General features: G+C 37.3%; 2 protein-coding genes across 2 annotated transcripts; both read left to right on the top strand.

Annotated features, from left to right (window-relative positions):
• The first annotated feature begins 1,546 nt into the window (after positions 1-1,546).
• On the top strand, positions 1,547-4,626 carry LOC130559330 (gastrula zinc finger protein XlCGF8.2DB-like). The gene has a single exon (XM_057342334.1). The coding sequence runs from the start codon at positions 1,793-1,795 to the stop codon at positions 2,807-2,809; it is 1,017 nt and encodes a 338-aa protein (XP_057198317.1). The 5' UTR covers positions 1,547-1,792; the 3' UTR covers positions 2,810-4,626.
• Positions 4,627-11,121: 6,495 nt separating this feature from the next.
• On the top strand, positions 11,122-12,238 carry LOC130559339 (uncharacterized). Its single transcript, XM_057342349.1, has 3 exons — positions 11,122-11,166; positions 11,510-11,571; positions 11,728-12,238. The coding sequence occupies exons 1-3, from the start codon at positions 11,130-11,132 to the stop codon at positions 12,235-12,237; spliced, it is 609 nt and encodes a 202-aa protein (XP_057198332.1). The 5' UTR covers positions 11,122-11,129; the 3' UTR covers position 12,238.
• The last annotated feature ends 7,300 nt before the right edge of the window (positions 12,239-19,538 follow it).

Below are 19,538 nucleotides of genomic sequence, written 5' to 3'. Positions count from 1 at the left end.
ATGTTATATTGCATTTCTGTTAATAGATCATACAAAACATCCCGCACTGTACCTTTAAGTAACTGGCTACGCCACATTAAATTCTCGAATATCATTGTAAATGTTAAAATATAAAGTTAAATAAATAGAAACCATTTTTACTCTCCTATGTCATCATGCTTTTTTTATTTTTTATTTTTTTAGAGTTTCATTTATTACCACACCGTCATCATGCTTCTCTAAACCAATAAGCTGTAAAAGCATCACACTTCTCTATACCAATAAGCTCCTTTTGATCATGAAGCAATGAAAGGTGAAGTGGGCGGGGCGACACGTGTAGCTCCTTCCAAATGTGTTGCCCGCCCCATCATCGTCCAAACAGCACATTCGTCTCACTCGCAATACGACTGCCATTAGCTAAAGTGTAATTTGTTTTTTCTCTCATGCTAAGAATAAATCTATAAGCTCTCTTTCAGGAAAATATTGTTTCGAAACCAAATGCAATTGCATACTGGAATCGTTTTGTAAATGATGTGGACTGGAAAGAGGTTTGGCTTCTAACGTTACCTAATCGCTATCTTTAAACAAATAAAATTAAAGAAGTGACCTATAGACTTTTACACAGAATCTATCCTGTTAAACATTATTTAACTAAATATAAAAAAGATATAGATGAGAATTGTAGCTTTTGCAAACAAAAGCCAGAAACAATTGTTCATTTATTTTGGCAATGCCCTTTTGTATTTCTGGCGTAATGTAGCCTACTTCATTTTATTGTTGAAAATATTGATGAAGATTTTGTTTTACAGTGTAAAGATGTCCTCTTAGGTACTAGTGTGACTTGTAAATATAGACAAACACACATTTACGTTATTAATTTTATTATTCTAATGGCCAAATTTCACATCCATAAATGTAAATATTTAGGAAAGAAACCATATTTTTTAGTATTTGAAAATGAAGTAAAATGCTGTCTGGTTGTCAGTCTGGTTGTCAGTCGGAAACTTTATAGACGTGATGAGCGGATAAACGCGGCGTCTCAGATCCACAAGAGATGCGAACAGAAATACTTCAGATTAAAGTCATATCACGAAAAAAACGAACGGAGTTTTGTGGTGAACGGAGGAAACATCTGTATTTACTTGAACAAGTTCAAGCGGTAAGTTTCAAATTCTGTTCGCGTTTGCACTATGAATGTTGTAGCATATGTTAATTTAAAGGTTACATTGAATTAAACGTCCCTGTTTGCGTGTTAATTTATTAGCGCCAATGCTAATCCAGTCAAGTGTCTTTATTAATCATTTAATGCTTTTATAACTGTAATGGGGTAAAATAAATGGGAGGACAAGATGGGGTTTACAGTACCACATTTAAACTAAAGAAAAGTCTATCTGTTGTATTTATTATTTTAATATACAGTTACCTTAATGTAAGTAATCTTGTGTAAATGCAGTATAAAAACTGATGTTTGTTCAGTCAGTTGACTTACTGAAGTTTATTCTATTGGTCTTATACAGCAGCAGACTGAGGAGGATATTAGCATGAAAGACCCCAGTTTCAGCAACAATTAACTTGTATAGGCTACTTCATGTATAACAGTTTATCCCTTTTTTTTGGAACGGTTTCGTATTCTTCATTTTCTAAACCGAGAATCTGTTAGACTTTTTATACAACCATTGCCATGACTCGCTGTCAAATGCAGCTTAGTGCTGTAAATTAAACACGTTTGTTTGCGCTGTCTTCATTCAAGTAAAATCACTTGCCATTTTATGAATCACTACAATATTAAGTTTTTCAAGATTCTAGTCTTGACATGAAATTGACAACAAACAAAAAACAAAGTAAAATATCACATAAAATATTCTTCTTTTGTTTCCTTTTAGGCCAAATTGAACTTGAAGAAACATTGGCATCCGAAATATCTTCTGGTTGTTTACAAAATACTTTCCTTCCAAAAAGAAAGCAAAAAATGAAAGCCTGCAAATCTTTTACTTGCTCTCGTTGTGGAAAGGGATTTGGAAGTAAAGGGAACCTTGTGAAGCACAAAAGAACTCACACTGAAGAAAAGCCTTTCACCTGCACTCAGTGTGGAAAAGAATTCACAAGGAAAGTACAAGTGACCCAACACATGAGAGTTCACACTGGAGAAAAGCCATACACCTGTCCTGAGTGTGGAAAGAGTTTCAGACGAAAAGGTAATCTAGATATCCACATGAGAGTTCACACTGGGGAGCACCCGTACGCATGTCTTCAGTGTGGAAAGAGTTTCTCACAAAAAGGTCATCTTAATATCCACATGAGAGTTCACACTGGAGACAGCCCATACACCTGTCCTGAGTGTGGAAAGAGCTGCTCACAGAAAGGTCATCTTGATAGCCACATGAGAATTCACACTGGAGAAAAGCCATACACCTGTCCTCAGTGTGGAAAGAGTTTCACACAAAAAGGTCATCTTAATAGCCACATGAGAATTCACACTGGGGAGCGCCCGTACGCATGTCATCAGTGTGGAAAGAGCTTCTCACAGAAAGGTCATCTTGATAGCCACATGAGAGTTCACACTGGATATAGCCAATACACCTGTCCTGAGTGTGGAAAGAGTTTCAGACAAAAAGGTCGTCTTGATATCCACATGAGAGTTCACACTGGAGAAAAGCCATACGCATGTCCTCAGTGTGGAAAGAGTTTCACACAAAAAGGTACTCTTGATATCCACATGAGAGATCACACTGGGGTGCGCCCGTACGCATGTTTTGACTGTGAAAAGAGTTTTACGAAGAAATCAAGTCTTAATGTTCACATGAGAATTCACACTGAAGAGCGCTCGTGACCATGTGTTTAGTGTTAAAGGATGTTCACACCATCAGTGTTTAGGATTGTCTTACACATGTGAGTTTGGAAATGTATGTTTTCTTAAATGCATGATGTGTTTTCATAATACATGTATACTTTCATATGAACACAGTAACAATGAGGTAATCACATATTCATGCATTACACATATATCTGCACACCCTGCATGAATGTACTTTTGATATTTTATTACACCGTTACACGCTGTGTTTAATATGTTAACCCTTGTGCTAAATTTTTACATTTCTGTCCATTTCAGTTTTTTTTTTTTTTTCGTTTATGCAAACATTATGCATTTTGCAAAAGGTGTGTATTTGTATTGGAATTTTAATATTTTGCTCTATTTTTCTTTCATAAATGTTTTTTAAACTAGGTACATGCAATTGTTAAAATGTCCTCATTGTAACCGATTAAAACTACAAATTTGTAACTGTTTGCCATGCAAGCATAAATCATACATTCCATATAAAATCCTTTGATTATGTTGGCAAAGGCTTCAAAATTACGAAAAAGGAATACATTTCAAACATTTTCAAATGTGTACTATTTACTTTTTGCTTTTGCTATTTTCTTCATTTTAGTCTATGGAGCATTTCAGTTTTCCTGTTCCTGGTGTATTATACAGCACGGCGGGCAAACCGAACATATGGTACAGCTATAACTGTGTTTACGTTTTAATATATATGTCAAAGTGTGGTTTGTGTGTGTGTGTGTGTGTGTGCGCGTGCGCGTGTGTGTGTTTTGAAAGAAAGACATTTTACAGCAAATCACCTCATATTCAAATCACTGTAGCTTACTGAGACTTAAAAATATTTTTCTTTCAAACATGTTTTTTATCCCTTGTTTGCATTATTATTCATTTTAATACCTTTTTTTAACTGAGATAAAAGGTGAGCTTGATTTTGATGTAGAAGTTCAGAAGCCCCTCGGTACAGTTTTCACCATAAAGGCATAATAGATGTGGCATTATGTAAACAAACAAGGTTTCAACTCTGAAAATGAATGAATTTTCGGTAGTTATGATTCAGAAAGCATCTGGTTAAAACATTAAAGTTAGTAAAAGTAGAAAAAATTGAATATATAATCATTTTATGAGGGGTTTTGAACATGGAAATTTTTACCCATTTTGATTTTTTTAGAAAATCTGACACTGCTCAAAAATTCTAAAAATAAATGAATGTTTGGTAGTTATGATAAGAACTGATTCTAGTGAAAAAAATTAAGTAATTGAAAGTGTGAAAAATATGGATATATAATATTTTTATGACCGTTTTAGGACATGGACATTTTTGTCCATTGTCAGCCTAATTGTGATTTTTTTATAATCTTACATTGCTCAAAAAATAATGCATTGAAATTATTGTTGTTGTTGATTAATAACATATCCAAAACTATATTAATAAAAAAAATCAGCTTCACATTTAGTATATGGAAAATAATTAGAATTATTCATTTTTATCATAAAAAACAACTGGGTCACCATGTAAACAAACTGGTATTTAAAGGGTTACAATTCTAAAAATCATTGAAAAGTGTGAAAAAATATGTATATATAATATTTTTATGACCGTGTTTACACGTGGACATTTTTAGCCTGAGTGTGAGTTTTTTAAATTGGTGCACAAGGGTTAATGCGTTTAAAAGCTAGACTACTGGCGGACTCCTCACCATTAAAGAGAAAACCATAACCATAGTAATGGACTTACAGATTGTGATATGTTTATTATTTTTATTTGACTTGCTATTGCAATTAAACTTGTACTTCTTTCATACAAATAAAACACAATAAGAACTCAACTCTATAAATAAATTGAATGTGTTTCTTTTTTTCTCCCAGTTCCATTTGAATACATCTTGAAATAGATTATATTTGAGATCTCAGAAGAGCATATTGATTACAATGAATGTTGCACAAGTCTCGGGTGAAATACATATCATAACATACATTTTCATTGCTCACTGCAATGTGATCTTTCATTTCTGTTTTTGGGCTATATATGGTCCAAATTATATGTCCATCTTGGGCTAAATTTGGTAAAAATTGTGCAGACTGAGCAAAGCCCAATTTTTAAAGTTTATTTTTGGGCTAAATAAAGGCCATCAAGGGCCAACAAGATTGAGCCCCAAAAACAACGTCATGTGGACGTCTGGTGCTTGGTGGGATACTATCCGTCCTAAATAGTATTCAAAATTAAATTAGTATGTCCCAAATCATAGAATGTTGAAATCATTGTTTCTAAAGTACCCAGATGGTCTACTAATTTTCAGAGAGAACTTGGTACTTGAAGTGTAGAGTCATGGTCACTCAAACAGCTGATATTACCCTCAACCCACTGTGAGTTGGTCAAGTTTAGTGATGCTACGCTACATTAAAAAATATATATGTAGCCTTTATAGTCTATATAAATTATATTATTAGAATTAATCACATAAAACTGTCTTGCTAGCTTAGCCTATGTCAAGGTTAATACTATTGATGTTGTGTGGGATTAGCTATTTTTGTGAGGGCCAAATGTCCTCAGTAATGCAGTGAACTATCATTACAACCGACTTGTGAGGACATTTACTGGTCCTCACTAAATAAAAAGGCTCATGATTCGGTCAAATAATATATTCTTTAAATCTAATGTCATGCACAGAGTCGGCGCCACGAGGGGGCCCTATAGGGGGCATGGCCCGGCCACTTCAGTCACTGTGCCCCCTCACTTTTTAAAATGATAAAAGACAAAATCATTTTAAAAACATTTGGAGAATGAATTTGGTTTATATTTATTAAAGAAACAACAAGAACAGAGGGTAAAAAATAATTTATTTATTCGTTATCAGATTTTAAAGACATTGTCTTGTGCTGTACATTCATGTGTTGTTAAAAACACAAGCTAAAGGGCTGCTTGCGTCAAGCGGCAACGTTTCTGTATGCATTGCTTAACAAGAAACGGGCATTACTATTATGCAGATGGTGACATGTGGAGATACAGGCTGTCTCAGAAAGCAAGAGGTCGCTCTTTAGTGTTGTTATATTGATGCGATCGTTTTGTTAGACATAAAGCTCTACTGGGTAACAGTAACCTATACTTTTTCTGTCACTTTTTCTTAAAAGCCTGCTTTTGACATTTTTCTATATATTTTTTTCTATATATGCGTCTAAATGAATAATCTTCATTTATTAACTTCCGCTGAATTTATTTAGGCTATATCGGTGTATTTCCAGTTCTTTTTGTCAAAATGTCATACAACATTTGCTCTCCTCCAAGTTGATATAAAAAATTTGACTTTCAGTTTCAGTGTCTTTCATACAGTGTCTTTCGTGTCTTTTAGTTCAGTTCAATTTATTAGCTTTGAAAAAGCTATGCGAAATATGCAATGCTGTCCTCGAAATAGACATTTAGAATTGTTAAACTTCAAAACGGCAGCGCGCTCTGGATGAAAAGCTTTGTATCTACAACTCGCAGGTATTTCTCACCCATAGGCAGGATTTAACTAGATTTTTTATTGTGTTATAGTTAAAAATGTCTGGCTCTCAATGAAAAAGGCAGTGCGCGGCTGACGTGTGCGGACATGGATTTCTTCGCGCACTCGTTGTGTGCGAATGTGCCGCTTTTACAAGTGTGATTTGGTTAGCCTACCACGTTGCATATAGATCAGGTTTTTCTCGATTATCTCTGATAAAAAAGTAAATTGTTAAAACTTAACTTGAGAAGAAAACTGGGGCATGGCGGACTCCCGCTTCTTAACACCAGAAGAGCCGCACACTGAAACAGAACAGAGCGAGACCTCAGCCTATGTGACGTGTCGAATTGTCCAACCTGTCATCTTTTCCTTAGTCCTCCATAGAAGTGTCACAAGCATCGCTGTCTGAATGTTACCATCTAGACATGATTGATTTGTTGAGAAATGGTGGTGACTTTTATTATAGAGAGTTTGATATTTTTGCAGTGGATTCTTTAATGTGCAATGTTGGTTAAATGTGGTTAAACTGTTGCACTTGGATTTGGCCACTTTGCAAATACAGTTTCTCAGATTTTGAAGTGCCCAAATCATCTGTCAGAGTATTGGAATAAAAAATGTAAACTGTACTTGTGAATTAGACGAATGTTCGTTAGGAATAATAGCTGTCAGAGGAAATCACAAAAGCACATTCTTTTTGTTCTGTGTGAATGTTTTTTATTTAAACACATTTAATAATTACTAAAGTATCTTTGTAACTTTTCCTTTAAATTTAAAGTGGACATCTCTTCCCATTTCATCCTATCTGTAATTTCTGAACAATAGGAGCACAGTTGATTTTCTCACTTCATTGCGATCTTTTTTATTTAGGAAATAACAGACGCTTTTACATTAAACCACTTTTTTGGTACGTTTCACACACAAATGTAAGGTTGCGGCACCAAAACCTAGCTTTAAACTTTTCTGTATTGATGTAAATGTATTCTATAACATTTTATATTCGACCTCTAATAAGAAAGCTGTAAAACTATCATTGCAACCGACTTGTGAGGACATTTTACTTGTCCTCACTAAATAAAAATGGGGTGATGAGGAAAATGGGTGCACGCAGGCAAGAATAGTCCCCATCTCCAAGGATGCACTTCCTGCAGGTGGATATAGACTCCCAGCATCCGCCCAGGACATCCCAGAAAGACATCAAGGAATTTCCCCTGGTGATGCCTGTAAATACAGGACAATATGGTGAAACAATGATTTTTTTCATCGATGGTAACATTTATTCATTTATATGCTTGTTTTTATTTATGTTTCCTATTGTTGTCTGTAAACAAAACATATTTATTACATGACTTCATGCATTATTTCATTGCTTAACGGAAAGTTTGCCAATGTTAATAGTTGCAAAGCAGATTAATACGAAACAGTAGGCACAAAATAAAAATGGCTAAAGCTGACTTAAGCTAAACATTGCATATTACAAGTATTGAATTAGTTCTTTACTGCAGTGGATTTACAATTTTGCATAAACTAGTGGTCGTATATATTCAGATCTGCTGTTATTAATACGAAATGTTTTTTAATGCGCAAGTTTCAAGGGTTACCAACTTTCCCTGGTTTGGTACGAAGCCCTCAGGGCATAAAACAATTCTCACGCCACGTAAAATAAATGCATTATAGCTAGAAAACCACAGACAACAAATATCTCTAATGTATTCCTATTATGTTCATTGAGTCTATGTAAAAAATGCTTCACATTTGAATCCAAACGCGCTGATAACATCTCTTGATCCTTTGTGACGTGATCTGAGCTACTTGCGTAAAGGCTCGCGCTCGAGTATCGCTTCACTGGTTTTGTTGACGTCTCAGCGAAAGCAGCGATCATCATCGGTGCTCTGACTAACGTCGAAAATCTTATTTGGTTTACTTTTCTGCGCGATACAAGCGAGTGTAAACGACATGAGATCACTTCAGAAGGAACCTGTGGTCCTCACCGGCTTCAGGTTGTTGGGAGAGGAGACCACCGTCCCTCAGGAGAACATGAACCGCAGCCCGCCAGGTTAGCGACAATCATAAAATGTCATTAACATGGCACAGAGAATGTAAAAATAACAATATGCTTTCCCTTTCAGTAGCTATGTGTTTTTTTAACTGTATTGGGTCGTGTATTCAATGTCGAAACCGTAAAAGTCTTCGTGTCATGTGTTTAATATTAGCGTAATATGCTATATCTGTTGACGTTTTGACATGTTTAAGGCATTTTCATTTTGAAACGTTGATGGCACAACTGCTTATAACGTGACATGTCGTGCTGCGCTTCACTTTTTTGTTTACAAATTGTTTACAACGATCATCATCCCAACAGTATGAAGTCCACATTTTTTACGGCTTTTATAAAAAAAGTTTTTTTTTCTAAACTAGTTTATTGTTTTTAAAGCAAATCATTTCGTAGAATACAACGTGCATGTGATTTAACCCTTTCGTGGATGAATTCTGTCAACCTCTATCAGGATTTTGTCTTGTCTTCTCAAAACGAGCTCAAAACCTTTTTACACATATTATTACGAATATATTTTATTTGAGTGAAGTGTATTTGAACTGATACATAATGAGTCACCCAATTCCTTATAATGAACTTAATAATTGTTCAAATGTAGTTTTTTTTCTGTGTGTATAATTTCACATATTTATTTGTTTGCGAGTACACACGAGAGATTGTCATGCCTTTATTTTGTTGTTTTAGTCTTTTTTGAAGAGAAACCATGGAGAAAAGACGTGCGTGCCGTCTTCAGGGCATTGAAGCGGACTTTGACTGGGAGCAACAGAGGGCACTATCGACTTGACCATCGCTTTGATTCCCATTCGGACCCACTCTGCCCTGGCAAAAGTCCCCAAGAGCTGGCCGAATCTCAACCATCACCCGTCCCAGGACCATGTCATCTGGAAAAGACCGGTGATGTTGATTTAAGCGGGCCAACTAGAGGTGAGTGTGCTGTCAATGATACGGTGTATTTTTGATTCTTTGCTTACAACACTGCGTTTGGAATTCAAGGAGGACAATCAGCATCTATGAACATTCTCTCGTCGCATGTTTTTCAGTTCCATTTGATTCACTCTACGAACTCAATGGAAAGAAGCTGCAAAAAGGAGTTTTTCTGGCGACTCGTAAATCTGATGGAGAAAAAGTAAGTGTGATTTTCCATGTTTTGAACCCTAACATGTAGATCAGCGTACGCTGGATAAAACATGAAAACAAACATCAGCATTTTGAATAACAACTTAATCGAAATGCTTTAATAATTATTTCTTGCTGTCCTCTTGTATTTGTTGTGAAATAGGATTTATATGAAATACACACGTATTTCATTTACAAATTACAAATGTCTTTTTTTTCAAATGCTTACGTACCTTTTCTTTTTGCAGGTCGTCATCAAAGTTGTACCCAGGATGCCAGAGAGAAAATATATTCGATGTGTAATTTGAAAAGACTTTTTAAGATCGAAATACATGTAATCTACAGTGCGGCCCAATAGTCACATTGAAAATCTGGGGTAAACCTGGAAATAAAGCTTTTAGTTTGTGAAAATACGTAGTTATGACAACATCAAATTATAAGAGACAATTATTTAATAGTAATATAATCATTTCTGGAAAAACAGATTATATATTATTAATTATAGATTATGCACAAACTTGTGGATTTTATGCCCCGTTTCATGTAAAAACAATTCTGCAGTTCTTGCACATTTGAGCTCAAAATTATATATTGGTCATGTTGTCTATTAAATGAGAAACATGTAAGATAGTATATTTCATAGAAAGTATTTTTATTAGTTGTGTCAGACGTTTGGACCCCACTGCATCTCAATAGAAATGCTTCAGAGAAATATAAGACTGTGTGTAGTCATCTAATCATTTGTTGATCATTTCTCTAGCCTGGCCTCTGGAAGACCTTCGACAGAGACGTGGGTCTAAATGTGCTGGTGTCAGGAGAACAGAGAAGCCAGCATGTTCTCCAGATGCATCGCTGGTTTGAGGAACCAAAAAAGATCATCCTGATTTATGAAAGCATTCACGGCATGTCTTTGAGACAACTCCTGAAGAGCAACGGAGGACGTCTGGATGAAAAGATGGCACGTGTCTTCTTCAAACAGGCAGCTGATGGAGTGATGCACTGCCTTGAACATGGCGTATTTCACGAGACCATCAAGGAAGAGAAGTTGATAATCGACACAGAGAAGCAAACGCTAAAATTATGGCACTTGGGCAATGAGAAAGTCCTCAGCAGTGACTTCCCCCACAGCCTGCTCAAAGGTAAGCGTGCACTCGTGTGTGTGTGTGTGTGTGTGTGTGTGTGTGCTGTGATGTCATCCTTTTACAAAGTGTTGACCTCTCTGCACGTCACATACGGCATATACAAACTTATTGTAGCACCAAAAACACACTGCTGGAATTTACTGTCATTCCATATCCAATAGATATTCTCTCATCCATATCTCACTCATGACTTTCACAAATGACATGTTGGCTAAACTGTGCAAATCTCTTGTCTGTGTTAACAGGACAAGACATCAGATGTTATGCCGAAGAAGAAACAGTTTGGTCTCTCGGCAAGCTCCTGTACAAAATGATACACGGACGCAAGCCCTATGTGAACAAATGGGGCAAAAACACCCTAGAACTGACTTTTGACCCCAGCCTGTCCAGAGGTGAGAGACGTACATGACAACATTAATGTGCCACATATAGAAAACATTCATAACTAAACGACTTTTGTGCATTTCACAGCGTGCTGTGACTTTCTGACAATGTGCTTGAAGAAAAACGCCCTGCACAGAGCGACTCTCCAGGAGATGATGTCAGATGACTGGTTCATTGGAGTCGAGGAAGGTAAAGAATATTGTGCATGAATCGGGCTGTGTAAAGTGCTGTTTAACACTGATCATCTGAAACGATTCACCTTAAACATCAAGAAGTCTTGTCATGTGTGATCCTGTCTGTGAAAATCAGCCTAAAGTCTCAATAATGTCATTATAAGATGTAATTTCAAGCATTCATTTTACTCTGATTTCAATCTGTGTCATGTCATCACTCAGTCACTATTAAGGATATCAAAGTTTGATTTTTACTAAATGTTCTTTACGCGAGATCGGGATGATTTCTGGTTTTTGAGAGGCTGTTTATATTATATGTAGTGAGACATCTATGAACATTTTCTTGTCGTATGTTTCAGTTCCATTTGATTCACTCCCCGAAGGAGTTCTTATGGCGACTCGTAAATCTGATGGAGAAAAAGTGAGTGTGATTTTCCACAAGCTGTTATATTATTAAGTTACATTTATGCTTTTTATTTAATATTATTACACGCTTTTAGTATAGACTATAGAGTTGTTACAGCCTACAAACATATTTCTCTTTGTAAAAAAACACATTTTGTTTTGTTTTCTTCAGATCTCACAGATGCAAGATTCTCGCCTTTCTGAGAGGTCGTTCGATGTCATGGACCCAAGCACCCTTGACAGCAAACTATTGAGAGATCTGTCAACCCAACTCATCATAATGAGCGCTTCCACGGTTGAAGACTTCCGGCCGGAGGTTTTCAAAAAAGTGCTTTGCGTTCTGTACACACATGGGATGCCTAATAGAAGTCTAGATAAGAGAACCCTGGAAGGAACACATGAAGATGCCAAAAGAATCACCCGAGAACTGTTACTGGGGATCCAGAGGAGAATTGCCAATGGATCTCTGATTCTGACAGAAGAGGATGAAGTCCTGTCCGACCGAGACATGCAGTCTGTTATATCAGATCTTTTAAGACTGCTTGAGGACCAATCCATCCATCCAGAACCTCATGATGACCCTGAATGTCTTCGTCAAATAAGAAAAGAAAAGAAGACAAAAGCAGTCAAATGCAGTTTCAGAAGAAACTGGAACAGGGTAAAAAACACCTTTAGCAGTTGAGAAAATTGAGAGACCAGCACAAATCACGATCGTAAGTATGTAAATCATGCACACCTTCATTAGAAACACATTACAGTTATATTCACTAGTTTAGTTGCCCGTCCAGTTAGGGCTACACGCCTTTTTTACTTTATAAAAGTATTGCTTCCATTGTTTACCTCATTTGTAAGTCGCTTTGGATAAAAGCGTCTGCCAAATGACTAAATATAAATGAAAGAAAACTCTTTGAGCCAGTGGTCACTAGGGCTGCAGCTATCGATTCTTTTACTAATCGAGTATTCTACGATTTTCCATCGATTAATCGGGTATTCGGATAATAAGTACGTTTTCTTTATTAAAAAGCAATACTAAATATACAAGAGAAAATAAGACAGGTCTCTTAAAATGAGTAAAACAACTAATTTGTTTCCTTTTTAGAACAATTAGTTTTTATTGCTGAAATAGCATACATTAATATCTGTGAAAACTAAACCCATTTAGTACATTCCATTGCCATATTAAATTCAAAATGCAATATAATACAAATATATAAATAAGAAACATGAATAAAAATGGAAATAATAATTTCAAACAATAGCCTATGACTTTTATTTTGGCAGGTTGTCAGAAGACTTATTTTTTAGTATGTCTGTTTCTTCACTCAAACAATAACATGTTTGTGAAATAAACTCTCAGCGCAACTCTGGAGGTGAAGTTCATGTCCTCATTCAGCGCAGACGCAGACAAATTCATGAGCATCACGCGTGTAGCACGTTAAACTGTGCAGTTCATTCACTCAGACACGCAGACCAGACAGATGAAATGTGTTAACAGGATTCGGTGTCCACTAGTCCGCATCTAGTTTGATGGACTCAATGCAGCCGGAAAACAAGTTTCACTCGTAAAATAGACTAAAATATCAGTTCACCATTTCAATAAGCTATTTATAGGGCTGTGACGGTGGCAGTTTTTTACCACCCGGTGGTAATAGACAAATCGACCGCGGTGGTGCGGTGGTTGAGAAATATATATTATTTATATAAATAATATTTATATTATTATATTTGCGTGTAGCAACCACATGACGAGTGGAAGAGAAATATAGACCTTATTTAAATACTTGAAATTGTTAAATAATTGAAATATGATATCTGAAATAAATGAGGATGAAACATCCGTCAATGTTTAACGCGCAAATCCATCAGTGAAACGGCACACTACAGATATAAAACATTTAAATAAACATCAGTAAATAATGAAAACTTAAATGATATAAGAAAGCTAAATACTAAATAAAAAAGCTCTTGTTGCAGTAACTTCAGTCAGTGGCGTATTAACCCTTACAGTCCTTAACAATTCCATTTGAAACAAACTGTTTAAACCTACATTGGCTTTCCTATTCAGATTGCATAAAAACTTTATCTTTTTCCGACTCGTTGATGTGAAACTTACTTGTTGACATTGTCCAGATTAAAATGTGTACACTGCACTAAATGCGCGTTCAGAAGATGTGCACAGGAGCGCAAATGAAGAGATGTCTCTCCGCAACGCGGCAAAACCTGCGCGCGCTCCGACACTAAGCAAGCGGGTCATAGCCAGTTTTGATTTTACGTATCTGTTCATTTCACAAAAGATCCATTGCAAAACCGCAGAATAACCTGGGTTTTGCCGTGCAGGCCCGCGCTCGAACGCACCAACGGAAACGTATGCCAATAATTTCTGTTAATTAAAATCTTTTAAATAAAACCATCCACAACTGAAAGGCTACAACTAGCAATCGTTATCGCAACTCTCATATTTATTACACCTATATTTGTCAGAGTGACGTGCACTACCGCCGGTGGCAGTTCACCACCGTCATGGCACTTTACCATCGCGGTGGTGCGGTTGTTACGGCAACCGTCACAGCCCTATAAACTATCAGTTATTTATCAGCATGAGAAACACGTGTGAGCGTGTGAACAACTAAAATGCGTGTGTCTCCGGTGAATGCGTGGACTTGAGAGCCCTGTAACATGAATAGAGTTTAGCGGGCTGTGCGTCAGTAATAACGGTCCGTGGGGAAACGCAGTGCTCCGTGTGTACTGTATTAAATGGATTAAACGAGGCTTCGAGGCAACAAAAATTGCCTCGATGATTTTTTGTATTCGAATAACTCGAGTTACTCGAGGAATCGTTTCAGCAGTGGTCACCAACCCTGCTCCTGGAGATCGACGTCCTGAAGATTTCAGCTCAACCCCAATCAAACACACCTGACTATCTAATCAAGGTGTTCAGGTTTGCTTGATAATTACAGACAGGTGTGCTGAAGCAGGGTTGGAGCTGCAGTCTGCAGGACGGTCGATCTCCAGGACAGGGTTGGTGACCACTGCTTTAGGCCAACCAGCTTATGTTAAATAATAAACGAGAAAATTTACGGCGTGAGTGAGTGAGTGCGTGCGTTCTATGTCTGTGTGTGTCTGTGTGTCTGTGTGTGTGTCTGTGTCTGTCTGTCTGTCTGTGTGTGTGTGTGTGTGTGTGTGTGTGTGTGTGTGTGTGTGTGTGTGCGGTGTGTGCGGTGTGTGGTGTGTGTGTTGTGTTGTGTTGTGTTGTGTGTGTGTGTGTGTGTGTGTGTGTGTGTGTGTGTGTTGTGTGTGTGTGTGTGTGTGTGTGTGTGTGTTGTGTGTGTGTGTGTTGTGTGTGTGTGTGTGTTGTGTGTGTGTGTGTGTTGTGTGTGTGTGTGTGTGTGTGTGTGTGTGGTGTGTGTGTGTGTTGTGTGTGTGTGTGTGTTGTGTGTGTGTTGTGTGTGTGTTGTGTGTGTGTGTGTGTGTGTGTGTGTGTGTGTGTCTGTCTGTGTGTCTCTGTGTCTGTCTGTGTGTGTCTGTCTGTCTGTCCGTGTGTGTGTGCGTGCGTGCGTGCGTGTCTGTCTGTCTGTCTGTCTGTGTGTGTGCTTGTGTGAGTGTGTGAGTGTGTGCGTGTGAGTGTGCGTGCGTGCGTGCGTGCGTGCGTGCGTGCGTGCGTGCGTGCGTGCGTGTGTGAGTGAGTGAGTGAGTGAGTGAGTGTTATGCCCCTTTCCAAGGATCGCCACCTTGACGTGGTGGAAAGGCTTGTGTGTTCCAGTAATCCTAAAAGTAAATCATTCGGGAGTGTTTCACTTCAGATTGGTGTGCTTACGGATGAGGTTCCAGACTAAGTGCGATCCAAATGGTTATTAACAGAATAAAAGATATTAGTGAGAGAGTTGTGTGCGCTAGTGGGATAGATGTATGGACGGACAGATATGTAATAGAATGATAGAAAAACAGAAAGAGAATGAGTCCACAGGAGTCGGGACAGAATACTTCAACTTCATATTCGAGCGTGGTGCAGAACAGTGAGGCAGGTGCCTTCAAATGTGAGTACAGTACAGCAGAATGAATGAAATATAATTTACAGAAAAAGTTGTATAAAAATAGATAGTGTATTATCTGGAGGATATAATTAATATTGCACTTAATTATTATTGCACAGAGTTATTAATTGCACGGTGTGTAAAAACATTGAACTGTTCAAGAGGTAGATGGCCTGAGGGAAGAAGCTGTTTTTGTGTCTGGTTGTTTTGGTGCTCAGTGCTCTGTAGCGCCGACCAGACGGCAGCATTGTGAAGAGCTGATGGCTTGTATGTGAGAGGTCCAGGGTGATTTTCTTAGCCCTTTTCCTCACTCTGGATGTATAGAGTTCTTGGAGGGTGGGCAGGGGAGCACCAATGATCTTCTCAGCAGTCCGAACCGTCCTCTGTAGTCTTCTGATGTCTGACTTATAGGCTATATTAAGTGAATGTTTGGTTACCTTTTTGGAAAAATATCTGATGTGTAACATTATATTAGATCCATGCATTCGATGAGTGATGCTTATCTAAGTTATTAAAAATTGTAAATATGGCATGTTGTGTTACAGGCCTGTTTCTCTGAATCACAGAAATCAAAGTCACAGCGGAGTGCAGACATGAGTAATATAGACCCATGCAGAATAAAAACAAATGAATATACTGCAGAACAAAGAGGTTGGTGTTTATTCTTTATTAATTATTGGTGAGGAACAATAAAGTAATACTTTACAAATGTTGTTTTTATAGTCTTAACATGATATTGAAAAAAAATATTACGTAAAATATTCTTCTTCTGTTTCCTTTTAGACCTAATGGAACTTGAAGAAACACTGGGATCAGAAATATCTTCTGGTTGCTTGCTAAAGCAAAATACTTTCTTTCCAAAAAGAAAGCAAAAAATGGAAGCCCGCAAATCTTTTACTTGCTCTCGTTGTGGAAAGGGATTTGGAAGTAAAGGGAACCTTGTGAAGCACAAAAGAACTCACACTGAAGAAAAGCCTTTCACCTGCACTCAGTGTGGAAAAGAATTCACAAGGAAAGTACAAGTGACCGAACACATGAGAGTTCACACTGGAGAAAAGCCATACACCTGTCCTGAGTGTGGAAAGAGTTTCAGACGAAAAAGAACTCTAGAGGAACACATGATAATCCACACTGGAGAAAAGTCAGACCCATGTCTGCAGTGTGGAAAGAGTTTCAGATTTAATAGTAATCTTAAAAGCCACATGAGAGTTCACACTGGAGAGCGCCGTACACCTGTCTGCAGTGTGGAAAGAGTTTTACACAAAAAAATTCTCTTGATGCCCACGTGAGAGAGATCACACTGGGTGCGCCCGTATGTTTTGAAGAGCACTCGTGACCATGTGTTTAGTGTTTAGGATTGTCTTACACATGTGAGTTTGGAAATGTATGTTTTCTTAAATGCATGATGTGTTTTCATAATACATGTATACTTTTTTTCATATGAACACAGTAAATATGAGTTCAGTTAATCACGTATTCATGCATTACAATTCTAAGTTAACACATATATCTGCACACCCTGCACAAATGTACCTTTGATATTTTGTTAAACTGTTACATGCTGTGTTTAATATGTTCACTTTAATACGTTTTTTAAAAAGCTAGACTACTGGCGGACTCCTCACCATTAAAGAGAAAACCATAACCATAGTAATGGACTTACAGATTGTGATATGTTTATTATTTTTATTTGACTTGCTATTGCAATTAAACTTGTACTTCTTTCATAAAAATAAAATCTCTATAAAGAAATGAGTGTGTTTCTTTTTTTCTCCCAGTTCCATTTGAAAACATCTTGAAATAGATTATATTTGAGATCTCAGAAGAGCATATTGATTACAATGAATGTTGCACAAGTCTCGGGTGAAATACATATCATAACATACATTTTCATTGCTCACTGCAATGTGATCTTTCATTTCTGTTTTGGGGCTATATATGGTCCAAATCAGATGTCCATCTTGGGCTAAATTTGGTAAAAAGTGGGCAGACTGAGCAAAGCCCAATTTTTAAAGTTTATTTTTGGGCTAAATAAAGGCCATCAAGGGCCAACAAGATTGAGCCCCAAAAACAACGTCATGTGGACGTCTGGTGCTTGGTGGGATACTATCCGTCCTAAATAGTATTCAAAATTAAATTAGTATGTCCCAAATCATAGAATGTTGAAATCATTGTTTCTAAAGTACCCAGATGGTCTACTATTCGCAGAGAGAACTTTGTACTTGAAGTGTAGAGTCATGGTCACTCAAACAGCTGATATTACCCACAACCCACTGTGAGTTGGTCAAGTTTAGTGATGCTATGTGTGGGAATATTTTTCAGATAAAAGTATGATTTAAATATCAATATAATCAATAAGTGTTTTCTTTCATTAAGTCATTAAGCTGTGTGATTTTGTCATGTGCTTGCTATCTTACTCAGTAAAATAGTTACTGTGGCAAATGGGGGTTGGAGCCATAAATTATCTAGATCAACACACACACACACACACACACACACAGAGTGTTTTTCACATAAAATGTTATGAATCAATCCACTGCATATGTTTTAAGTATAATCATGAGTTGTGATGTGTTTTAATGAATCATAGGATTAAGAAACAACGCTACATAATTAAAAGTATTAGATGATTAAGTGTTTTCTTTTTACTAAAAGAATGTTAAGAATGTTGGTATGTTGTCCGTCCACAGGGAACTGTTTCTAGGAGACCACTCCCCAAAAGAAACTGTCCTGGAGAACATTCCTCAGGACTGGCGATTGACCACAGGATATACGTTTTGAAATGTTATTTTACAGGAACTAAGAAAAAGGACTTCACGGTGATTGGTGGAAAGGGAGCAAAAAGCAGAGGAGTCAGAAGATACGAGCGACGTCACATACTTAATAAATATGGGTGTTTTTGAATATTTTGGGTTGTTGGCTTGTGGTGGAGTGAGGAGATTGTCTGACAACCCAAAGCTTTGTTACCTTTTTACATCTGATAATAAAACTTCTGTTTAATTTTGGAGAACGTCTCTGTGCAAATTTTTGAGCATGCAGGACTGCCTTTAAAGTCCAACATATGCTACATTAAAAATATATATGTAGCCTTTATAGTCTATATAAATTAATTATATTATAAATATGTTGAGATTTAATCGCATAAAACTGTGTTGCTAGCCACACACACGCACGCACTCACTCACTCACTCACTCACTCACTCACTCACTCACTCACTCACTCACTCAAACAACATCAATAGTATAAACTTTGACATAGGCTAGTAACACTGAAGATTACAATGAAAGACAATGATTTGATTTGCTTAGTTTCGATTGACAGCATGATGCAGTTGCTTCCTCAGCACCGGCGGTGGGCCACTGCACTGCATGAGCAGACCGGGGGAACCGGAACGCGAGGGGCTGTGTGGTGCGCTGCTCTTGGAGAAAATGTCCAGGGTCACTTTTTAGTCCTGCCCTCATAGACACCACAGTAGCATCTGCTGCTTCCACGTGAGTGTGAATGTTCTAACCTGTTCTAACAATACGTTTTCTTTTCTATGATTTCTGTTAGAGAAAAAGCAGGCGCTGATTACACGTGCAGTGAACAGATCTATCCTCTTCTCCATTGCTCGTCATCTAACTACCGTTGAACATGACGTATAAGGAACTAGCCAATCAGAGAGCTTGTTACATCTCTCTCGCCATAGCTAATTTGCATTAAGAGAGGCTACTCGCTGCAGAGCAAATGGATGACATACTGCAGCATTAAACTATACTCTTTTTAAAATAGGTAAGCATGAATCGGGAAAGTGTGACAAATGTGGAGAATTAGAAACAGTGAGGCATATCCTTAATGAGTGTTCTGCATATGAAAGGGAGAGATTCCAATTAATATAAGAATTAGGATGGTTGGGAGTGGATAATATCTCTTTAAAAGTACTGTTAGGAAACGGGTCAAGGCAATCAAGAG

This window comes from Triplophysa rosa, linkage group LG9 (assembly GCF_024868665.1).
Source record: "Triplophysa rosa linkage group LG9, Trosa_1v2, whole genome shotgun sequence".
Taxonomy (NCBI): Eukaryota; Metazoa; Chordata; class Actinopteri; order Cypriniformes; family Nemacheilidae; genus Triplophysa; species Triplophysa rosa.
This window is presented reverse-complemented; position numbering and strand designations above follow the sequence as displayed.

Excerpts from the sequence above, each read along its gene's own strand:
- LOC130559330 (XM_057342334.1), top strand. The coding sequence starts at position 1,793 with ATGAAATTGACAACAAACAAAAAACAAAGTAAAATATCACATAAAATA.
- LOC130559339 (XM_057342349.1), top strand. The coding sequence starts at position 11,130 with ATGATGTCAGATGACTGGTTCATTGGAGTCGAGGAAG. Across the intron at positions 11,167-11,509 it reads GTTCATTGGAGTCGAGGAAG|TTCCATTTGATTCACTCCCC; the intron begins GTAAAGAATATT and ends CGTATGTTTCAG. Across the intron at positions 11,572-11,727 it reads GTAAATCTGATGGAGAAAAA|ATCTCACAGATGCAAGATTC; the intron begins GTGAGTGTGATT and ends TGTTTTCTTCAG.